General features: G+C 49.5%; 7 protein-coding genes across 7 annotated transcripts; 4 read left to right on the top strand and 3 right to left on the bottom strand.

The window, feature by feature from the left end:
* Positions 1–116: 116 nt before the first annotated feature.
* On the top strand, positions 117–2960 carry LOC6588900 (protein Spindly). The gene is made up of 6 exons (XM_002014949.2): positions 117–629; positions 694–859; positions 916–1131; positions 1196–1337; positions 1470–1568; positions 1635–2960. Exons 1-6 carry the CDS (start codon positions 117–119, stop codon positions 2821–2823), a joined length of 2325 nt encoding a protein of 774 aa, XP_002014985.1. The 3' UTR covers positions 2824–2960.
* LOC6588901 lies at positions 2951–4980 on the bottom strand. Its single transcript, XM_002014950.2, has one exon. It carries the CDS (start codon positions 4959–4961, stop codon positions 2964–2966), a length of 1998 nt encoding a protein of 665 aa, XP_002014986.2. The 5' UTR covers positions 4962–4980; the 3' UTR covers positions 2951–2963.
* A 950-nt stretch (positions 4981–5930) lies between these two features.
* On the bottom strand, positions 5931–8297 carry LOC6588902 (ribosome-binding protein 1). The gene has a single exon (XM_002014951.2). The coding sequence runs from the start codon at positions 8130–8132 to the stop codon at positions 6102–6104; it is 2031 nt and encodes a 676-aa protein (XP_002014987.1). The 5' UTR covers positions 8133–8297; the 3' UTR covers positions 5931–6101.
* A 1423-nt stretch (positions 8298–9720) lies between these two features.
* LOC6588715 lies at positions 9721–12104 on the top strand. The gene is made up of 2 exons (XM_026988597.1): positions 9721–11037; positions 11099–12104. Exons 1-2 carry the CDS (start codon positions 9917–9919, stop codon positions 11961–11963), a joined length of 1986 nt encoding a protein of 661 aa, XP_026844398.1. The 5' UTR covers positions 9721–9916; the 3' UTR covers positions 11964–12104.
* A 227-nt stretch (positions 12105–12331) lies between these two features.
* LOC6588716 (coiled-coil domain-containing protein 47) lies at positions 12332–14075 on the bottom strand. The gene is made up of 3 exons (XM_002014953.2): positions 13185–14075; positions 12773–13120; positions 12332–12711 (listed from the first exon to the last, which is right to left on the bottom strand). Exons 1-3 carry the CDS (start codon positions 14028–14030, stop codon positions 12472–12474), a joined length of 1434 nt encoding a protein of 477 aa, XP_002014989.1. The 5' UTR covers positions 14031–14075; the 3' UTR covers positions 12332–12471.
* A 443-nt stretch (positions 14076–14518) lies between these two features.
* On the top strand, positions 14519–18635 carry LOC6588717 (leucine--tRNA ligase, cytoplasmic). Its single transcript, XM_002014954.2, has 6 exons — positions 14519–14577; positions 14748–15580; positions 15642–16210; positions 16270–16728; positions 16792–18032; positions 18095–18635. The coding sequence occupies exons 1-6, from the start codon at positions 14575–14577 to the stop codon at positions 18530–18532; spliced, it is 3543 nt and encodes a 1180-aa protein (XP_002014990.1). The 5' UTR covers positions 14519–14574; the 3' UTR covers positions 18533–18635.
* A 108-nt stretch (positions 18636–18743) lies between these two features.
* Positions 18744–20595, top strand: LOC6588718 (trypsin-1). Its single transcript, XM_002014955.2, has 2 exons — positions 18744–19461; positions 19531–20595. The coding sequence occupies exons 1-2, from the start codon at positions 19193–19195 to the stop codon at positions 20084–20086; spliced, it is 825 nt and encodes a 274-aa protein (XP_002014991.1). The 5' UTR covers positions 18744–19192; the 3' UTR covers positions 20087–20595.
* The last annotated feature ends 1047 nt before the right edge of the window (positions 20596–21642 follow it).

Below are 21642 nucleotides of genomic sequence, written 5' to 3'. Positions count from 1 at the left end.
CGGTATATTTGTAACATGCGACGGTATATTTTGGTATATTTCTGAGTGTCAGGCAGTCCCATCACTAGCATCTTTTTGCCACTTTTTTCAAACAAATTAAATTTGATGCCGAAAGTATGAGCATTAAATTGGATCTGCACGCTTTAAGCGTAGACGATATTATCGAGGAGTACAAGATCCTGCACGAGGGCCATCAGAAGCTGAAAACCCAGACCGAAAACGATGCCCAGCGCATATACGAATTAAAACGAAATCTGGACACGGCGCTAGCGGCCGAGGCCTACTTGACCCAAGAACTCGAACAATTGGGCTCGCAACCGCCGGAAGATCGTCCCGGTGTAGAGGTGCAGGAGTTTGAAGAGCTGCGGCGTAAGTTCAGGAGCCTGCAAGTGGATCACGACACTCTCCAGCAGGACTATGACGCCAAAGCGGAGGAAGCGAGTGCTCTGCGAAACCAACTGGCGGCTGCGGAGCGTGGACTGGCGGCCAACTCGACGTCGAAAGATACCCATGAAGAATGCCACCTTCGCTTCCATGCCTTGGAGAACGAGAACTCTGAGCTGCTGCAGAAACTGGCGGAACATGAAGAGTTCAGTGTGAAACACATCTTGGAAGTGGCTGAAAAGGATGTAGGTCTCAGACACATAAGCTTTAATAGAGACAGCCTTTGATAGATTGGATTTTTCCCCTTAGAAAACCATTGAATGTCTGCAGGATCAGGTGAGCTGCCTGGAGCAGAACTTGCAGTGCAAGCGCAGCGAACTGGAGGAGAAGGAGCAGCAGCTGTATGTCGCCCAGGAGGAGGTGGTGGATGCCAATGCCAAGATCTTCCAGCTAACCAGTGCGCCCCAAACCAATGGTAGTTACAAGACGCTCTTCTTTTTGAGGATGGCCCCTAATATTGATGTATTTCAGAGCCCAAGGGAAACTCTCTGTTTGCGGAGGTGGACGACCAGCGGCAGGTGATGAAGCAGCTGCTGGCTGCCCAGAAGAAGAGCTATCTGGACATGAAAAAGACCTTCACGGAGAGCGAGTTCGAGATACGTCGCCTCAAGCGGGAGAACGTTGCCATGCACAGAGAGCTACAGGCTTGCAGCACCATCTTTTGCAGTGCCGACAAGACCTATCAGAGTAAGCATTACCCAGGAGATTTCCCTGAAAGAAATGAATATGATTCGTTCACTATTTCCCACAGATAAGCTCAACGAACGTATTCGCCAGCTGATGAGGCAGAACGAGACCCTGGAGCAGCAGCTGAATGTGTCCCAGGAGCGGCTGCGCGAGGTGGCCAGCGAGAAGAACGTGACCTGGCTGGACTCCATGCTGGAATTCTGCAAGTATGAGTTGCCCAAACGTATCGACAGTGTGCTAGCATCGCTTAGCAATCACTTGCTAAGCCTCTTGCTATGAGGCAGGCTCTGTTCTCTAGTTAGGTAGTTATCCTCACATCCCCCCATTCATCCATTTAGACGCGAAACGGACGAGCAAAAGGCGCAACTGCATAGCATGCGCATCCAAAAGGCCGCCCTGGACGAGCAGATGCGCTCCGTGCAGAAGGAGATGGCGCGGTAAGTAATGGCGTACCCCTTCACAACGATTTCTATTTAAATCTGTGCTACTCCCGTCACTTCCAGTTGGCGATTTGAGTCTCTGAAATCTCGCTGCGTGCTGATTGATCGTGAAAATCTGCTGACAGAGCACAAGATTGCCTTCAAGCACGTCCAGGCTATGGAGTTCAACATCAAGGAGGCCGAACTGAAGGCCGCCTTACCACGCATTGTCAGTGTGGCCACAGAAAGCCCAGCCCCTAGGAGACTAACGGAGACTGTAGTCAAGGATGCTGAGGCGAAGGAGACCGAGGCTCAACCAGCCGAGCTTACAGGCTTACCGTGCGTCAAGCAGGAGACGGCTGCTTTACGTGAGGTACAGACACCCATACAGTTGGTGCCCAATCCTGAATGCAAAGAGCTGGAGGTGACGAAGAACACGCCAGTCATATTAAAGGAAGAAGTTACTGATAAATCCCCGGCAATAGAGACACTCAAGCCCGTCAAGAAGGGCACTCCAGTCAAGGCGCGTGCAGGAGGGATAAAAGTCAAGTGCGAAGAGAAATCCGTGGAAGCAGCCAAGCCGCTGATGAAGGGAACTCCCATCAAGAGTCGCCTCAAAACGGAATGCGAAGATCAAACACCGCAGAAAGAGTCCAGCGAAGAGGCGGAGGATGAAGATAATGACCTATCAATTGACAATGCAGTAAAACCAGTGATGAAGGGCACTCCAATCAAACCCCGTTTGGGCGTCATCAAGGTTAAGTCCAATGAAATGTTAATGGGCAAACAAGAGCCAGAACAAGAAAAAGCCAAGTCCAAAGGCCGGAAAGGAACTCCGCTGAAACAAAAGCAGCTCATGGACCAGGATTATGACAGCGATGTGGAGTACATCGACTCTTCTACACCGAACAAAATCGAGATCGAAGACGGCACCATGACCCCGGCCAAACCACTGCGTAAGGGAACACCCGTGAGGAGCAACGCGCAGCCATCGGTACAGCCTGCCATGCAGGGCACAACGAACATAAATGTACGCTCCATTCTGACCAAAAAGCGAGAGATATTTGCCGAGGATAGCCACAAGATGGTCCAGTTCAGCGGCAGCTCACCTGTTGTACACAATCTGAGTCCCGTGGAGCAGCAAATGCCCGACGCCAAGGAGAATGAGAAGCCGAAGACAGCTGGGGCTGGGGGCCAAGACATTAAGCCGACGATTAAGGGCCCGAACATCATCAGACGCATTGTCATCGGCTCCAGGCAGCCAAAGAAGTGACGGCATCACATTTAATAAGAAACTTTAATTAGACCTTACATCTAGACACGAACTTAGTCATTAGTTACACACCAAAACAAGCACAAAAAAAAACACAAGTAAGAAAGCAAGAGAATAGAGCAGGGAAATATAAACGACCCCTACGAATTTTCCCTTAGTTCAACCTCCTGTTGCCCCTCCTCCCCAAACGACAGGTGGTCGTAGATGGGCGCTGTAGGGGCGCAGCCTTTCGGAATCTCTTTCGTTCCGTCTCCATTTTCCGCCAGCTCCGTGATCTCGGAGTACAGTTGATAAGGCAGCTCCGTGGGCAGTGCCTCGTACGTCACATGATGCGTGCGCGAGCACGAGGAATCTCTATGGCCCGTGCAGTTGCAAATGGAGGCACCACCGCTCACCGGCGTCTCATAGCCATCGGCCAGAGCGGGCTCCAATTCCAGGGGAGCAGCACCATTGCCATTGGCTATGGGATAACGCACAATATCCACATGATCCACAAAGCGAGGCTGGCTGGAGGACTTGCCATCGCCAAAGCACGACAGTCCCGATATGTAATAGGACAAGTGGAAGAGTCGTTCGCAGTGCAGATATAGGTAGAGCAGCAGGAAGAGCAGGGCTATCCCCAAGGGCAGCATGAAGACAATGATGAGGGCCCCCGAACGTTGGCTGCGATGCAGTTCCACGGGATTGCCATACAACACTGTGAAGCTGGAGACATTCGTGTTAGGATGCGGCACCGGAACGAAGGAGTTATTGAGGATCACATGCATAATCCTCCCAGGCGGTCGCTCTCGCTTCGCAGGCCCTTCTGTGGGTGGCTCCTGGGGACTGCAGCTCAATCCATTCACATTGATGTGCGAAATATACTTGGAGTACTGCAAGAGCCGGAACATCTGCGGCTGGGTGTGCGAGAAATTGAGCAGCCACTGGCAGCTCCAAGGATTGCCATCGATAAAGATACGCAGCTGCATTGACGGCTGCTCCATTCGGGCGTCCACATCTTTTAGAGTCATCAAGTGATTTGATCTCAGATCGATATGTTGGATGGTTTGTGGGGCGATCCGGAGCAACTGCACCAGAGAGAGCGTGTGAATTAGGTTCTCCTGCAAACGCAGCTCTTTGAGTTTCGTCAGACTGCTGAACCAGCCGCTGGTTAGGTTACCCAATTGATTCCTGCTGAGATCCAGCGATATGAGGAAACTTTCCCCCAGTTCCAATGAGGTCAAGGCATTGCCACTCAGGTTCAAGTGGAGTATGCTCCGATTCCCGTATGGTTCAAGGCCAAAGCTGTTCAGATGGCAATCGACAATGGTCACATTGATCAGATGAGAGGTTCCATTGGCCAGGACTAAGCTCTTGTCTTCAATCAGTGTCTTCTCCACAACGAGTTCTATGAGATTCTCGGGCAATAAATTGAAGAATTCGGGTTCAATCATCTTGAGGCGACTAAGGCGAAGTCTTTCTAGATTCGCCAGCTGTTCAATGATGTCACCATCTCTCAAGACCAAATGCTCCTCCTCCTTGATAGTAAGTTCCTGGAGTTTACCACAGCCCAGCAGTGGTTCCATGAACCTCAGGGAGTTGCCCTGAATCTGAAGACGACTCAAATGCGGCAACTGCTCGAAGCTATTGCCACTTAGCGTGCCCAGCTCATTATTCTTAATGAACACGGCTGTCATCTTGTTTAGAATGGGACCACCGCAGCCTAGCCTGAGGGTGGAGTCCCCAACGAATCGCTCGATCTCCAAGCTCTGCAGATGGGGACAATTATCCAGATACTCCAGGCCATAGCTGGCGACACCGAGTGGCGGCGTGTGGGCTCCGTCCAGTAGGACATGACTCTTGCCGGCCACCCGCTGGGCGCCAAGGTCGAATGCAGCTAGTACCTCCAGCGTGTTGTTTCCAGAGCAATCAATGTCCAGGGGCAGGCCAAAATCTTGGTCGCTGCGATCCCATGCCGGCGTCATGTAGAGCGTGGCGCGAATGACGCAAGTGGAAGTGGACCCGTAGGCGGAAGACATCTCATCGTCAGCTGCTGCTGCTGCTGATGCCCTCACGTGTGACAAGAGCAGCAGCAAACAGAGGCAGAGGCCGACGCAGTGCCTCATCGTCGTCGGAGGGGAATGCCAGGGGCTGCCCATTGGAGCGTGCCGCTGCGAATCTGTTTCATCCGTGTTCGTACGCGGCGCGTGCGAAAACTCAACTGAGAGCCGAGGAGCGACCCTCACATTGGAAAAGCGCCGAGAAACCATCAGCGCAGCGCACCTTTGCGAGTCACCAGCACCAGTAGCCCCAACCCCCTTCCATCGACATGAGTTTTCTTTTAATATTAAAAAATATTGCTCAGAGATTCTTTGTGTTATATTTAGCCAAGACTCCTCGCTCTCTGGGAGCGAACGCTGCTTCCTATTCGGAACGCACTCTTTCGGCTGTCATCGCCTGGTCCTCCCGCTGCCACCCCTGCCTCTCTGCCTAATCTCCCAAACACTTTTCGCACAGAATCTCATGCTCCAAAGTGGCTGTGGAAATTTGTTTATATGTAAAACATTGTGTGTACCAGCAGCTGAGCAGAGAGATCTGCCATGAACTGCGTACATGGACTTGTGGGCTTCCATGGAATTGGTTTTTGTTTATATTCGGCTTTTTGATTGGCACTTATTGGTCATGTGAATTGGATGAGATCAGAGATCAGGTGCGAAAGGGGAGCATCATTAGAGTAACGAGGTTAAGGGGTTATTCGTGGTGAACAAGATTGCTGAAGTGTGGTGTAAAAAAGGCAAATACGTTTTTTTTGTACGTTTGCTGTCGAAGAATTCACTACGAGATTTTTCTCAGTGTCATCTTGCGTTGCCTTCCTTACGATTTACCGTTTGTTATTGTCCACTGTCGGTCCCATTGCTGGTGTAGCTGTTAGAGAGAGTGCGTAGGTAAAAAGACTCGCTCAGAGAGGATCAAAAGGGACAAGAAGAAGAGAGCACGCGTTGAGCGTGTTCCTCTGCGGTAATGTGTGTGGGTTAGAAAGAGAAAGAGCAACATGGTAATTGCGTCTTTGAGGGATGGTTTCCCACACGCATTGCGGAGTGACAACTAAAAGAAGAGGAAAAGAAACATAAAAATTGTATCAGTTTTATTCACAGAATCCAGGCAGTAAATGACGTGTGCCACCAGCAACATGCAACTTGATCATATGGATCGCATCCATCTGTCTCTCTCCATCGCGCTTCCTAGAGGATGTGAGCCATATCTTCAAGTTGTCTGGGCCGCTGATATCTAGGCTGATTCTAGGCCTTGGCCTTCATCGCCATCATGCGTGGATTACTGCGTCCGCCGCTGGAACCCTGGCAACTGTGATTGACCCGACCGATGCCCGATGACTCGCTTGGTCGCTGGGACTGGGCCGAGCCGATACCAGAACTGGCAGTGCCACAAACTCCTCCGCCACCGCTTATGCCACTGCCACCTGTTGTCATCGAGTAGATGTGTCGTCGCAGCACACGAATGTGCTTCTGGGAAACCTCAAAGTTGTGAACCAGCGTGTGGAGCTGTGCCTGCAGTTCGGCGATGAGGCTGTCGCGCTCTTGGATGAGGCTCGAGGTGGAGTTCTGGCTGCGACTGAGCTTCAGCTCCAGGTCGAAGATGCGCTTTTGGAGCTCGCGGCGCTGCTTCTCACTCTGCTCCCGATGGCGGCACATCTGCCGTTTGCTGGCTGACTGCAGGGACTCCAGCTGCTCCTTCACGCTGGTCAGTTCATCGGAGAGGCGCCGCTTCTCCGTCTTGAGGGCCGCATTGTAGTTCTTGAAGATCTTGAGGTCTCGCTCGGCGGCTTTCAGGCGGTTGATGGTCACCAGCTTACGGCGGCCCAGCTCATCGATCTTCAGCTTCAGCTGGTTGGCCTCCTGATGGAGCAGACGGAGCTTATCGCCCAGGACGCAGTTCTCCCGCATGGCCTTCTCGTACTTGATGTGCTCCTCCCGCATCATCTGCGGCAGGTGGGAGATGTTCTTCAGCTTCATGTCGATCTTCGAGCGCAGGGTATCGATGTCGTGGTAGATGCTCGACTCCAGCTGCTTGTTGTTGATGTGCAGCTTATCGATCTCATGCTTCTGCGTCTTCATGATCTCCTGGGCTTTGACACAGCGTGAGTGATAGTCGGTGAGGCGATCCTTCTGCTGTCGAATGATGGTTCGGTACTGCCCCTGCTCGCTCTTCAGGTTGTTGATCGTCGAGTAGAGCTCTCGGGTGGAGCTACTAGGCTCCCGTTCACGCTCCCGCGTACGCGCTCGTTCGTGCTTGTACGTGTGATGATCCTGGGAGGTGTTCATCACGTCTTTGAGAACCTTGTAGACATCCTTGATCGAGGCCGGATGGTTCTCTTGATCCTCCATCTCGTCGTCGTCATCGTCCTCGTGCTGGTGGTTCATCATCGAGCGATGCCGTCGCCTGGACTGACGACTGGCCAAAGTCTCCACAATGCGGCTGCTGTAGTCGTCGCCGACCTGATCGGACAGGGACATCTTATTCTTCTTCGGCTGTGACTGCTTGGACATGTGCTTTGAGCCGTGCTTCTCCCTGGGGTATTTTTTCTGGTGCAGATCCTCGTAAGAGTTGGGAGCTTCTAGGACGGTCATGAAGCTGCTGCTGCTGCGAAAGATCTTGCTGCTACTGTTATCCAGAGATGCATCGGAGGCGATACTGGTCGTGGACCTGTAGTTATAGACGCCATCACCATCGCCGTCTATTTCGCCATCCATTTCCTCCTCCTGGTCGGAGCTGCTGCCCTGCGTGGCCACAAAATGATCGTGCTTCTGCTGCAGGCCGCTCAGCTCGTAGTTGATCTTCATGTACTTCTCCTCCAGATCCTTGGTGGTCTCGTTGTACTCCTGCAGTTCCTGCTTGTACTTGCTCAGCTCCTCCTTCAGCTTCGCCCCAATCTCGTCGGAGTTTTGGGGCTTCTGCAGACGAGCATCCCGAACGCGTTCAGTAGTGCGATAGGAGACGGATCTCTTTTTCACAGGCTTCAGTATCCGATGCCTGCCATCGCACTCATACTCATCCTCATCGTCGAGCTTCGGATCGGTCTCATCCACCTCGCTGAGAGCCAGATCTGCGTCACCTTGTCCGTCTCCGTGATGCTCGTCACGGGTCATACTGGAGGGGGTCGACTCCAGCGAGTCAATCTTCGGACCCTTGACTGCTGGCCCCACCAGGGCGGATGCCTTTCGCTGCATACTGACGCAGCTGCTCTTCTTACCCAACTCCTCTCTTTTCACCTCGGTGGGATCCAGCTGCAAGTCGTTACCCATCGACTCCATCGACTATTATTACGGTTAGAATCTGTTCCAAGGCTGCCTCGGCAGACTGTCGGCTGTGAGCGGTGGTTTCTAGTTTGTGACGGCTTTTGGGGGTTGACGTTTGACGCCTACTAAAATTTAGCGTTTAACAACTACTTAAATTTAGCGTTTGATCTGATTGAATTCGCACTAGTTAAATTTTAACGCTGTTTTTGCTAACAGAAAATTTTTATAATAATATATACTATAACGCTCGTTACCTAAAATTAATGAATTTGAAGTTCTACTCCCGACTACTAGAAATCGACTGGCTCCAAATGATTTTTCCAGGCCTACTTTTTATGTTGAAAAAATTCTACTGCTGCTTGAAAATAACTTTGGGAAATTTAATAAAATTAAGAAAGTAATCTAAGAATTTGCCAATAAAGGAGAAGAGTTCTCTCATTGCTATTCCTTTTTTCGATGGCCTTTTTTATGGTCTTATGGCATACATATCTTCTCAACCTTTTCAAATTTATTATTAGGTAAGCAATACCTTTTTTTTATCCGTCATACAATATTTCTACGCATTAAGTCAGAAAGAAGTACTGGCCAAAGTGTATTGCCTTCTTTTTGGTATGCATATATTTTTATAAAATAAAAATTGTCGGTAAATGTTCGATAAATCGTGAACAAAAAATACCCTCAATGGACTGATGACTTATCAAGAATTTACGTGCAGAAACTATTTGGCGGTGGGAATAAAATTTTTAAGTCTCATTTTTGCCCATACAAAATGTAAACATATTCATGTATTTCCGTCGTCCCACCAAAAAGGAAAGTCATGCTCTATGGTGGTCTCCAAGGTGATTTTTATTGGATGGTCCGTGGCGTTGGCCTGTTAAGGAGTAAGAAAAATTAAGAGAGCGGTTTGCTTAGGGATTGCATTGGATTTAATGTACAACCAGTTAGTTGAGGTAAACTCCAGCGGCAGGACAGTACCGGTTTCTGCTCCTTGAGTGGTGTAGGTGGTGATGGCTGAGGAGTTTGGGTCTCCTCGGTTGGAACCTCTATTATCAACGCTGTTGGGGACTCTATCTATTTTGTAAATATGCAAAATAGCATGTATTCCAGGCCATAGGAGACCTGTTTAATCCTAAGGTAGAAAAGAAACTGGACAAATATGTGAATGCGAAGAAGAGCTAAATGGCATAATAATAATAATAATAATGGCAATAAAGGTGGAGGAAGTATAATTTATTAAACAATAGCATAAAATGTTCTACCTCAGCTTTAACCTTATGAGACCGTAAATTGGTGGAGCAGTCCTACTTTTGAAAATACAACATTACCTCGATAAGGCGGTGTTGGAAAAAAATTCCACGTAAATTCTTGATAAATCGCGGTCCATTATCGGTTTGTTTTGGAGCATAGGCCCAAACATTTACCCAAACTATATCAATTTCTCTGGATGATTAACTAAATTTTCTTATGGCTAGTGGACTTAGACACCTTTAGGTTTTCTGTCCCTCACTAAGCGTCACCCTTCGAGTCGATTCATTAATTTTTTCGGAATCACAGCAGGCCGTTCCCAAGGTGCTATCATATTCCCACTCGGCTTATACGGTTCCGTGCCTCAGTTGATTTTATACGTTTAGGAATAATACAACAGCTTCGCTGAAAAATTTTTTAGTGTATTTTATTTTCGAAATTTACCGGGAAAAGGGGGATTAAAAAAAAAAGTAAACGCTCAGAAAACGTATAAAATTAAGAGGATATTCGTAGAATTTTGTTTCATTGCGAGTGAACCGTAGCAAAACTAAAGGATGGCGGATACGGAGAATACCGACGAGCCCGGGGAGTACGAGGATGAGCAGAGGTTCATGGAGGAGCACCTGATGGAGGAGGGGATCGAGGATGATCTGTTCTCGCGCCTGGGTGAGTCCTCCGACGATCCAGAACAGAAGCGCATGTACATGGAGTATCTGGCTCTCATCAAGGAGATCGACTGCCAGAACAAGATCATCCAGGACATCAAGTCTAATGTGATGGACCTGTGCTCCAAGCCCTGCCAGACGCGCAACGAAATGCGCGAGATCAAGCGCCTGCGCGTGTGCATGGAGCAGGAGAACATCAAGCTCCACACCATGATGCGGCGGGCCATTGAGCTGCAGAACTTTGGCTCGCACCGTCACTACAAGGAGGTGAACCTGACCACCACCGTGGACGAGGACCAGCTCTCGCCCTACATGTGCATGGGTGCTACATGTCCCGGTGGACAGCCGAACAGCGGAGCTACCGAGCCCTGCAGCGAGGATGCTAGCTCATGTGCCAGTGTCTGCGGCGGTGGAGGCGGTGGTGGTGGTGGTGGTGGTGCCATGGATGAGCGGCTAATCTGTGCCCTGCAGAAGGCCATGCAGAAGATGAAGGGCGCCTGTCCGGAAGACAAGCGGATGATGCAAGAGATTGCAGCTGCGATCATGGCCTGCAAAAACAAGCCCGTATGCAGTCCGGGGCCCTGTGGGGCGAAGCCCTGCCCGGAGAGCAGCAGCAGCGTGTGCCCGCCCGCACCGCCCTGTCGTTCGACGAAACGGTCGCATGCTCATGGCCATGCCGCCCCATGTCCACAGAATTCCTCTGCGCCATCAGTCACGTCCATGGACAAGCTGAAGCATCGCATTGTGAAAATGCAGTGTTCGGTGAAGAGGCTGCTGAACGAAGTGAACCGTCGTGAATCCGCTGGTCCGTGCGATGAGGGAAGCGACGAGGAGGACTCGCGCCCATGTCCGTCACGGCCGCCCTGCCCAGAGGAACCCGATCCACTAATCATCTGCGGGGGGAAGCGCAACACCAAGGCGGACAAGTACGAGAAGATGAAGGAGAACTACACGCGTCTGCTGACAGAGTTTCAGCGCAAGGACTGCCAGATGAAGGAGATGCAGAAGCGGTAAGTGTCCCCCAACGGGAGCTCCCATTAAATCTATATGTGCTTCCATTCCTCCCCCTAGAATGAAGGGCATTTGTGGTAGCAGTCCATCGAAAGGCGCCGACGGAGATGCCGATGCTGCCGAGCTGAATCTTCTGCGTGCTCGCGTCAATGAGATGAAGGAGGAGCAGCAGGAGTTCAAGTGCATTATGAAGGAGCAGTCGCAGCAGCTGGAGGACTACCGCAACAAGTACCTGCTCGCCCAGCAGAAGGTCGAGGAGCAGTGCGTATCGCTGGAGAAGCTCAACATGAACAACAAGCGCATCGAGCAGCAGATCAACACGGAGGTGAAGGAGATCCGGGCAAAGTTCCAGGAGAAGCTCAACGAGCTGCTCCACTTCCCTAAGCTGCTGGAGAACGAGCAGCTGAAGCTGGCCCAGATCTGCAAGGAGAAGGACGAGATGCAGGGAAAGCTGGTGGTCGTCTGCAAAGAGCTCAAGTCCTGTAAATCCCAGTTGAGCTCCCCCACCTCCGTAGACGTGCGCCCACAACTAGCCCAGTGCCAGATGGAGCTGTCCCAGGCCCGCAACGAACTGGAGGAGCTCCTGCGCCAGCGCGATCTCTTCTGCGAGCAGCTCAAGGCCACCCAGGATGATCTCGACACCTTGCGAACTGAGTCCGCCAAGATCATAGCCGGCACCAAGGAGCGCGCAGAACTGATCAAGTCCCAGCAGCAGGAGCAAATCAATCGCCTGGAGAAGGAGCTGGCCCAGTGCCGTGCCACCGCTTCCCTGTCGGTCAACGATCGCGAAGCCGTCATCCGGGAGATGCAAGGTCAACTGAATACCCTCTCGTACAGCTTCGATGCCGCCCAGAAGCAGATCAAGACCCTACGCAACCACATTGCTTATGTGTCCAATGAGAACTGTTTCCCAGTCAAGTGTTAGATCACACACGCGATTCCTTCGGCCCCCAACGCCAGAGTGCAGTGAAGTAAGACATGATTAATGATCAAAATTTGTTCTGTTAACCCATACCATTCGAAACCAAGTCCTAGTAAATATAATTGCAATTTTTCGGCCTGATAAGCGAGCACCCGAAATGTCATTTGAAGCAGTGCTTGCTTCGAGAGCGAGTGTGAAGGCGTTGGGCAAGAGATTGAGCATCTAACTGTGTGCAACTTCTCGGTTTTGCCCTCTCTTGTAATCCAAAAGATGTGAAACCTGACGTCTCGTAGATATAAAGGGTTATCTTATCGGTATAATCAGCTTATCTGCTAGGTTTAGGTAGGTATAATTTAGATTGTGTAATTTCGTTTTTGGCGCTCCATAGGAAAAAATATATAATATATTGCTTTATTCTGTGGCATTTGAGGAACAACTACAAATGGTCAATTTATGTACTTTAAGGAGGAGCGCTCCTGAGAGACAACTAATGGCAAACTGTGAAGCAAATCTACAATGATTTGACGGCCAGTCGCTTCATTTTGGGGGCATTCTTTTTGGCCTGCCGCTTCTGTTCTTTGGCCTCCCAGCGGCGCTGTTTCTCTGGATCCTCATCGGCCAGAATGCGCTCCTTCTCCTGCTTGCGCTTGTCCTCGCGACGCTGAGCGGCTGCCTCGGCACGTGCAGCATGTGTGCTCTTTAAGAACTCCTCCTCAACGCGCTGGCGATTCTTGTCCGACTTCGACTTGCCCTGGAAATGCATTTTAAAAGGTGATTACCTGTAAGAAAGATGTGATCGATTAATGCAATACCTCCTTGGACATGCGATAAGTCTTCAAACGTTCCATTAAATAAAAGATCAACAATAACAACGGCTTAATGGTTTCCATTTCGGCATGCTTGGGCAGATTGAAACCGGCTAGAAGGACGGGCTTGGTCTCCAGCTGCTTCAGTGTATTGCCCTCCTCCTGCTGGATGGGGCCACTGAACTGGTCCGAAATGTGCAGGTAATCGATATAGCTTTGGTATTTGTTAAGTGCAGTAATAATACGTGATTCGAGTATGGCAGATGTGGCCTCTGGCACCTCCGAGAGCACTGCGAAGCCGTTGGGCACATTGTAGCGATCCTCCGGCTTCCCGACTAGACTACAGAATTTGCTCTGCAATGGCAACAAGTGTTTGGAATCGAATTCAAATTGGGAATACATAGGTATATCCTCTTACCAAATCTGTATATTCCTTAAAGACCTTGGTGATGGTCTTTTTAGTGCCGACTGCAAATACAAATGAATCCATTAAGCCACGCGTCAAATCGATTTTGATATGGACCGTATCGAGCTGGGGACGCATCAGTCCCGCCACCAGGGACACCAAATCCTGGCGCTTAATCATCTTCAGCTCGACGAGCATGCCCTCGCAGCAGGTGCGTCCCGAGCACCAGAGCGTGTACAGGCTCTCGCTCTCCTTAATCAGACCGGGACTCTCATTCTCCGGCTTTCCGTCATCCCCCACTAGGGCAAAGTTCTCGTCCAACAGAGCCTTGTGCGTGCTGAACCAGAGCTGCGCCAGTCGTGCGTTCTTCGCCTTTCCCGCAAAGAAATTGGCAAAGTACGCAAGCAGACCCGCAACCATCAGCATCTCCATCCAATAGGAGTCCCAGTGGGTGCGGAAGTGCAGTGGGATATTGGGTATGTTGAGCTTGGGCTCGGCCTGCTCGTCGATTGGCGGGTCCTTGGCGTCGCCACCGTCGTAGCCCTCGAACTCCTCCTCGTCCTGGAAGTGCTCGAACTCGTCGTCCTCCTCTACAAGGCCGTCCTCCTCGTCGTCGTCAACGATTTGTGGCTGCTTGCGTGGCGGCACTTGTTCCTCCCTAGATCCAATGGCTCCACCAGCTTCACCTGCTGAATTGGACTCTGCATTTTTGGCCGCTGGCTCTGTGTAATAGTTGGAACCCACGAACTCATCATCGAATTCGGCAAAATCATTGTCATTATCGCCTTCCTCGAAGTCCGACTGCGCCTGGCACGCACAGATGAGCGCCAGCAGCAAAAAGGCAAATACTGGTCGCATTGTTAACAAATACTTTCCACAATTGTTACGTTTTGTGTGCTTAACTATGTTACAATTTCTCTAAATGTGCTTATACTATATTTTCACTAATTAAGAAAAAAAAACTAGGTTAAATTAGAAATATCGATGGAATTTTGAGTTGGTCTATCGATGGTTAAATTATGTACATCGATAGTGTTAAGCCGCATCCCTAAGTAAGTTGCAAGGTGTGCGACCTAGATAGGGAACAAAAAGTGTGCAGAGATATTCATATTGATGGTTGTACACTGCATTTTAAGTTAATGATGTGAACCGGACTCGAAAAGCAAGCAGTGTGAACAACAGAAACATGCCAACAACCAATCAATAATTAATTAACCAATTAATTATTAATTTATTATTCTTCAGCAGCCCTGCGTCACCCCTTCAGGCTTTTCCACAGCGATTCTGTCTATCGACTATCGATTTTCTTTTGGTAAACACGTTGCACTGGCAATATTGCTTTTAGTGCGGAAATCTGTATAAAACAATTGTTTTAAACAATTGCGACGTGCACTAATCTAAAATGGTGAGTAATAATGGTTGATGGAAATCTCCGCAGAGCTCTTTTATCTGGTGGTGGCTAAATTCAGCAAACTGCCACGAAAGCATGCCGGCTGATGCAATATTTTCCGGGAATTCTTCTTCATTCATACATATGCGCCCTTTTTAAAATGCAAATTTCGTTGTGTGCACTAGGCGAATATCGAGCGGAAAGGCACCTTCAAGGTGGAATACCTGCAGAAGATCGAGCGCGAAGTCCAGGAGCGCTGGGAAAAGGAACAAGTCCATCAGACGGATGCACCGGCGGCGCCAAAGAAGGAACAGTCGGAGAAATTCTTCGTCACGTTTCCCTTTCCCTACATGAATGGACGTCTGCATTTGGGCCATACATTTAGTTTGTCCAAGGCGGAGTTTGCCGTGCGGTACCATCGGCTGAAGGGACGTCGCGTCTTGTGGCCCTTTGGCTTCCATTGCACTGGAATGCCGATCAAGGCATGTGCCGACAAGTTGACGCGCGAAATGGAACTGTTTGGTTACCCTCCCCAGTTTCCAGAGGCGGTGGAAGAGGCACCCGTTGAGGAGACCAAGTCGGAGATACCCAAGGATAAGTCTAAGGGCAAGAAAAGCAAGGCTGTGGCCAAGACGGGAGCGGCCAAGTACCAGTGGCAGATCATGCAGAGTCTGGGCCTCAAGGATGAGGAAATCAAAGAGTTCTCCGACCCCCAGCATTGGCTGAACTACTTCCCACCTCTGGCGATACAGGACCTAAAGAGCATTGGTGCCCACATCGATTGGCGGCGCAAATTTATCACAACGGATGCTAATCCCTTCTTTGATTCGTTTGTCCGCTGGCAGTTCAATCATCTGAAGCAGCGCGGCAAGATTATGTACGGAAAGCGCTACACCATCTACTCACCCAAGGATGGACAGCCGTGCATGGACCACGATCGTTCCACTGGCGAGGGCGTGGGCCCGCAGGAGTACACTCTGATAAAAATGAAAGTGCTGCAGGCACCCAAAGTATTGAGGTCTGAAATAGTCATTTATTACCCCGCTTCGATCGTGATTTAAGCGGTGTTTCTTTTGCAGCGCTATCAAGAAACCCATTTACATGGTTGCCGCCACACTGCGGCCGGAGACGATGTACGGCCAGACCAATTGCTGGCTGCATCCGGACATCAAGTACATTGCGTGGCAGACCTCTCGGGATGAAGTTTGGATCAGTACTCGTCGTGCTGCGCGGAACATGGCATACCAGGGATTCACTGCCGAGGAGGGCAATATTGTTGTGCTGGCCGAGATCACAGGCCTAGAGCTGTTGGGTACTCCCCTCTCGGCACCATTGACGTCCCACAAAATCATATACACGCTTCCCATGCTAAGCATCAAAGCGGACAAGGGCACGGGTGTGGTTACCTCAGTGCCTTCCGACTCGCCCGACGATTACGCTGCCCTGGTTGATCTGCAGAAGAAGGAGGCGTTCCGCCAGAAGTACGGACTAAAAGATGAGATGGTTCTGAACTATGAGCCTTTCCCGATCATTGAGGTGCCTACGCTGGGCAAGCTCTGTGCCGTTCATGCCTACAATACACTTAAGATTCAGTCTCAAAACGACAAGGACAAGCTCGCCGAAGCCAAGGAAATGTGCTACCTGAAGAGTAAGCGACTGCCGCCTTATAGAGATTCACATTCATATTTAATTTGGAATCCTTTTCAGGTTTCTATGACGGCATCATGTTGGTTGGGGAATTTGCCGGCAGCAAAGTCCAGGATGTCAAGAAGAATCTGCAAAAGAAGATGGTGGATGCCAACGAGGCGGAAGTCTACTATGAGCCGGAAAAGACCATCCTGTCTCGCTCGGCCGATGAGTGTGTGGTGGCGCTGTGCAATCAGTGGTACATCACCTACGGCGAAACCGTTTGGAAGGAGCAGGCTTTCAAGATACTGCACGACATGGAGACCTTTCACGAAGAGGCACGCAACAATTTCGAGGCGTGTCTGAACTGGCTGCATGAGTACGCTTGCTCGCGCACCTACGGTCTGGGCACCAAGCTACCGTGGGACGAGCAGTGGCTGATTGAGTCTTTGTCGGACTCCACCATCTACATGGCATACTATACAGTTGTGCATCTGATACAGGGCGGAAGCCTTCGTGGCGAGAAGCCCGGTCCCTTTGGTATGTCAATTTTCGGTTAATTTAATGATATACCCTCTTAATCTATTACCATCTTTGTTGTAGGCATCACTCCAGCTGACATGACCTCTGAGGTCTGGGACTATATCTTCTTCAAAGAGACACCGCCACCAAAGAAGTCAAACATTAAGCTGGAGCATTTGGCTGTGTTGCGTCGCGAGTTCGAGTATTGGTATCCCATGGATCTCCGTGTTTCTGGCAAGGATCTGATCAATAACCATCTGACTTTCACTCTGTACAATCATGCCGCCATTTGGCCCAAAGATGACACAAAGTGGCCCAAGGGCATGCGCGTAAATGGACACCTGCTGCTCAATTCCGCAAAGATGTCCAAGTCGGATGGCAATTTCCTCACCCTAACCGATGCCGTGGAAAAGTTCTCGGCCGATGGCATGCGTCTGTGTCTAGCCGATGCCGGTGACAGCATTGAGGATGCCAACTTTGTCGTGAGCACAGCGGATGCGGGCATCTTGCGGCTGTTCACGTTCATCGAGTGGGTCAAAGAGATGCTGGAAACGAAAAGCACTCTGAGAAAGGGCGCCGCCAGAACGTTTAATGATCAGGTTTTCCTTAGCGAGCTGAACCTCAAGACACAGCAGACGGACGACAACTATCGGAAGATGCTGTTTAAGGAGGCTCTGAGGAGCGGTTTCTATGAGCTGCAGCTGGCCCGCGACAAGTACCGCGAGCTGTGCGGCACCCAGGGTATGCACGTGGAGCTGGTGCTAGAGTTCATACGTCGTCAGGCTCTGCTGGTGGCTCCTATCTGCCCGCACATGGCGGAACACGTTTGGGGACTGTTGGGTAACAAGGAGTCCATTGTCCACGCTCGCTGGCCCGAGGTAGGGGCCATCAATGAGCTCGATATTATGAGCTCCGAGTACCTCATGGAGTCGGCTCACGCCTTCCGTCTCAACCTAAAGAACCTGCTGCAGCTGAAGGCCAAGGGTGGCAAAGAGAAGGCACTGGATCCGCAGACAGCGAAACCCAATCGTGCCCTCATTTGGGCTGCCAAAACCTATCCGCCCTGGCAGTGCTGTGTCCTGGACACCATGCGGGAGCTGTTCAACAAGTCCAAGGCCTTGCCGGACAACAAGGTGATTGCTGCCACCCTCCAACAGAAGGCAGAACTCAAGAAGTTCATGAAGCGAGTGATGCCGTTCGCTCAAATGATTCGCGAAAAAGTGGAGTCCGGCAAGGGAGTAGCGGCCCTGGCTGTAAACCTGGATTTCGATGAGCGGCAAGTGCTAATCAGCAATCTGGAGTACCTCAAGAACACCCTGGATGTGAGATAAATCCCACAGTTAATATAGTTCTCCATTAACTCCTATGCTTTGTTTTTTCATAGCTGGATTCTCTGGAAGTAAAGTATACCGATGATCCCTCAGCACCAGAGAAAACTCGCGAGGAAGTGCGCCCTGGCTCGCCTTTCATCAGCTTTAGTGTGGCACCCAATGTGAGCGTTGAGCTGGTGAATCCCACAGAGCGTTCGTCGCTCTTCCAAATCAACACCATCATCTCCGAGGGCGATACAGTGCAGTCGTTGCGTGAGAAGATCTCCAAAGTAATTGGGCTCAAAACGGATCTGTCTAATCTTAAAATCTGGCGATTCGATGACCTACTGCTGGGTCCCCGCAAGATACCCAACTTTCAGGATTATAAAACGGGCAAAACGCTGCTCAGCGAGGGAAATTTCATCCTGGATGTCGCCGACAAGCGAGTGAGCGTGGAGCAGGGAGGCAAATTAACCGAAGTGGGTCGGAATCTGATCTATGTGGTAGAGTAAATAGATGCGGTTAAATAGGTGCATACTAAACTAATTTATTCACAAAGGGAATGAGTAACCTTTTACAACAAGTTGATGGCTATTAAAGAATTAACTTACTGTACTGCCAAATGCATTTGACCCAATTACAAATACCCATATACCTTATAATGGCTGCAAGCGATTTGATTACGAGCTCACCCAAGGCCAAGAAACAGTATTTTTAGAGACCACATCCCATAAGCCAGCCCTCAGAAGTACCCTAAAGAGGGTATGACAATTTTGAGCAGATGTTTGCAACGCAAAGAACGCACCTATGAACGCAAACTAGTCTCCCAGTTTGGAAGCTAACATAAGAAAATTGTGCACATGCTCCTTTATGACTCTGTAGATCATGTGTCCAAACCGTCGGTGTGGCAAAAAACAAGTCTTTCAACTAAAAATATCTTAGAGCTTCCTCAGATACTACTGATCTAAAAGGGTATCAAAACCTTCGACCCGTTATGCTGGTTTTTACTTCTTGTTGGTTTGTGTGTCAGTCGGCTGATAATCCCCTCAGCGGTGGCTCAGCGAGTTTTTTGGGAGCAGTGGGTGGCTATCAGCTAGCCAAGAGCCCATCCATAGCATATATAAGGCTTTAACATTAAAAGAATCCAAAGAAAAGTTTAGTTTAGAACAGTCATGTTGAGTCTTCGAGTGTTTCTCTTGCTGCAGTGCAGCCTTTTGGTCTTTGGGGGCGTGTGCCTTATACCGCAGCCGATTATGCGACAGCGTTCCCTGAAGGATACGCTTCTGAAGACCCAGCCACGTCTAGATGGTCGCATTGTGGGTGGACATCGCATCAATATCACCGATGCGCCACATCAGGTGTCGCTACAGACTTCCAGTCACATTTGTGGAGGATCCTTGATATCCGAGGAGTGGATTCTGACCGCTGCCCATTGCACATAGTGAGTCATAGGATGCCACACCACACCACTTCTTTCTTCAAGGGTTTAACTGTTATCTTTCTGTTTCAGTGGCAAGACTGCCGATCGTTTAAAGATTCGCTTGGGCACCTCAGAGTTTGCTCGCAGCGGAGAGCTACTCCGTGTCAAGCAGATCGTCCAGCATGCCCAATTCAACTTTTCGAACGTAGACTACGACTTCTCGTTGCTGCAGCTCCAACATCCCATTAAATTCGATGAGACCAAGAAGGCCATCCAGCTCCCGGAGCCCCAACAGCAGCTTATGGATGGGGAGACCTGCTTTGTGAGTGGCTGGGGGAATACCCAGAACCTCCTGGAGTCCCGCGAGTGGCTGCGGCAGGTGGAGGTGCCGCTGGTCAACCAGAAGGTGTGCAGCGAAAAGTACCAGCAGTATGGCGGCGTGACCGAGCGTATGATCTGTGCCGGGTTCATGGAGGGTGGCAAGGATGCCTGCCAGGGTGACTCCGGCGGCCCAATGGTCAGTGAATCTGGCGTTTTGGTGGGAATTGTCAGCTGGGGCTATGGCTGTGCCAAGCCCGACTATCCAGGCGTTTACTCCCGCGTGGCATTTGCCCGCGATTGGGTGAAGGAGCACAGCGGCATCTAGCATGAAAAGTTCGTCAATAAACCGCATTAAAAATCGACTAAAAGGGGATGGCGTTTCAAAATCAGGTTTCCTTCAAGAGGTTTCCATGCACACGTTGCCAGCACGAAATTTACTTGCCAAACACGCGATTGTCTTCCCCCTGTCTGCACATTTCGCTGGCAGTGGCGGTTGCGTTGTTGGCGCAGCTCCGTGGGGCACATTCTAGCAGCGGAGGTTGTTCAGCGCATGACACATAACTGCGATGCATCTGTATAGTTCGAGTATGGCTTTGGCTGGGAAAGGGGGCGCTCACGGCAGCTCACGTTTGGAGCTATCGTTATTTCTTGTTCTGATTCAGGTGTGATACATGTGGCGTATGCGCATTTTTCGCGTTACGTATCCGACAGGAGTAGGATGAGACGAGTACACCTATCCATCGCCTCACACGAGTGGGGTCTTACTCGATTATAAATTGGCTCTCTTCCCCCTTTTCACACGCCGCAAACCTCGTCCTTACAGGATTACAAAATAGATACATATGTATATGTATTTTCGTTTGCGTTGGGTGCGTCTAGATAAAGGGGAATTCCACATTTGAGTTTTTAGATGTAAGAATACTAGTAGGTGAACAAATCTTGAGCTTTTCAGACGCGTAAATAAAAAATTATAAAATGTTGTGGTAAGTGGAAAGGAGGTACAGCTTGCTTAAATCTAATATTTAAAATAAATTATGCCAATTGCTGCTTTAACACTGCCAGAAAAAAGAACAAAGTAGCTTTAAAAATGCCACAATGTGAATTCCGTGAAATAAAACGCTTTATTTATTTAATTGAAGGCAAAGCTATGACGATCTGACTATTGTCTAAATAGTCTATTGTTTAGAATCATTGAATGAAGCGGCAGCTTTGAAGAAACCAAACGTATACATAAATGGTTTAACGATAGAAAAACTTCAAGAAGGATTCGCATATGCTAGCAGTTTGTAATCGTGCTTCGCGAATTTTGATCCGCTTACCGAAAGTTTTGATCTTTTACAGATCTTATTTTTGACTGTGCAAAATAGAAAGATAAGATTATATTGCGCCACTGTTTTCTAGTAGATCTTGTAAGCAAAGTGCACTCTCGGTTGACTGCATTGATCTATTCTACTGACGATCTACAGTTGAATAACTATAAATAATAATGGTCTGTCCTTGACATTTGGCTTCCTTGCGATTTCGTTAAGTAACATACGATTACACAAGACATAATTAACAAGTCACATTAGTATCAATGGAATTTTTCTACAGATAAGTAATATTAGACAGCACTCTTCAAACTTCTTCAATAAAACTTTCATTCTTCCTCAAGCATTTTTTGTTTTCATGGTGCATAAATTCCCTTTAATATGATCTCTCAGCCCAAGACAACAACTAACACACCAAAAATATATGCATTCATATGATTGAATAATATTTGGACCAAGTCGCTGTCAAGGGCCTGCTCTGTTGTTTTCAACGTGTGTAGTGTTTATTTGTGAGTGGAAATTGGAGAACCCCAAGGTGTGATGCATAGCGCCGACAGCAGAAGCGCGCCGC

Source organism: Drosophila persimilis, unplaced genomic scaffold, assembly GCF_003286085.1.
Source record: "Drosophila persimilis strain 14011-0111.01,24,50 unplaced genomic scaffold, DperRS2 tig00000191-arrow-pilon, whole genome shotgun sequence".
NCBI lineage: Eukaryota > Metazoa > Arthropoda > Insecta > Diptera > Drosophilidae > Drosophila > Drosophila persimilis.
Note: the sequence above shows the minus strand (reverse complement) of the source record. Positions and strands in the feature narration are given on the sequence as shown.

What these genes read in the sequence shown, in the direction of transcription:
- LOC6588901 (XM_002014950.2), bottom strand. Translation starts at nt 4,961, where the DNA reads ATGGGCAGCCCCTGGCATTCCCCTCCGACGACGATGAGGCACTGCGTC.
- LOC6588715 (XM_026988597.1), top strand. Translation starts at nt 9,917, where the DNA reads ATGGCGGATACGGAGAATACCGACGAGCCCGGGGAGTACGAGGATGAG. An exon ending in ATGAAGGAGATGCAGAAGCG is followed by an intron (nt 11,038 to 11,098) that starts GTAAGTGTCCCC and finishes TCCTCCCCCTAG; the next exon opens with AATGAAGGGCATTTGTGGTA.
- LOC6588718 (XM_002014955.2), top strand. Translation starts at nt 19,193, where the DNA reads ATGTTGAGTCTTCGAGTGTTTCTCTTGCTGCAGTGCAGCCTTTTGGTC. An exon ending in ACCGCTGCCCATTGCACATA is followed by an intron (nt 19,462 to 19,530) that starts GTGAGTCATAGG and finishes TTTCTGTTTCAG; the next exon opens with TGGCAAGACTGCCGATCGTT.
- LOC6588900 (XM_002014949.2), top strand. Translation starts at nt 117, where the DNA reads ATGAGCATTAAATTGGATCTGCACGCTTTAAGCGTAGACGATATTATC. An exon ending in CAGTGCGCCCCAAACCAATG is followed by an intron (nt 860 to 915) that starts GTAGTTACAAGA and finishes GATGTATTTCAG; the next exon opens with AGCCCAAGGGAAACTCTCTG. An exon ending in TCCATGCTGGAATTCTGCAA is followed by an intron (nt 1,338 to 1,469) that starts GTATGAGTTGCC and finishes TCATCCATTTAG; the next exon opens with ACGCGAAACGGACGAGCAAA.
- LOC6588902 (XM_002014951.2), bottom strand. Translation starts at nt 8,132, where the DNA reads ATGGAGTCGATGGGTAACGACTTGCAGCTGGATCCCACCGAGGTGAAA.
- LOC6588717 (XM_002014954.2), top strand. An exon ending in CGAGAAGCCCGGTCCCTTTG is followed by an intron (nt 16,729 to 16,791) that starts GTATGTCAATTT and finishes TCTTTGTTGTAG; the next exon opens with GCATCACTCCAGCTGACATG. An exon ending in ACCTCAAGAACACCCTGGAT is followed by an intron (nt 18,033 to 18,094) that starts GTGAGATAAATC and finishes GTTTTTTCATAG; the next exon opens with CTGGATTCTCTGGAAGTAAA.
- LOC6588716 (XM_002014953.2), bottom strand. Translation starts at nt 14,030, where the DNA reads ATGCGACCAGTATTTGCCTTTTTGCTGCTGGCGCTCATCTGTGCGTGC. An exon ending in TTAAGGAATATACAGATTTG is followed by an intron (nt 13,121 to 13,184) that starts GTAAGAGGATAT and finishes TTGCCATTGCAG; the next exon opens with AGCAAATTCTGTAGTCTAGT. An exon ending in CTTATCGCATGTCCAAGGAG is followed by an intron (nt 12,712 to 12,772) that starts GTATTGCATTAA and finishes ATGCATTTCCAG; the next exon opens with GGCAAGTCGAAGTCGGACAA.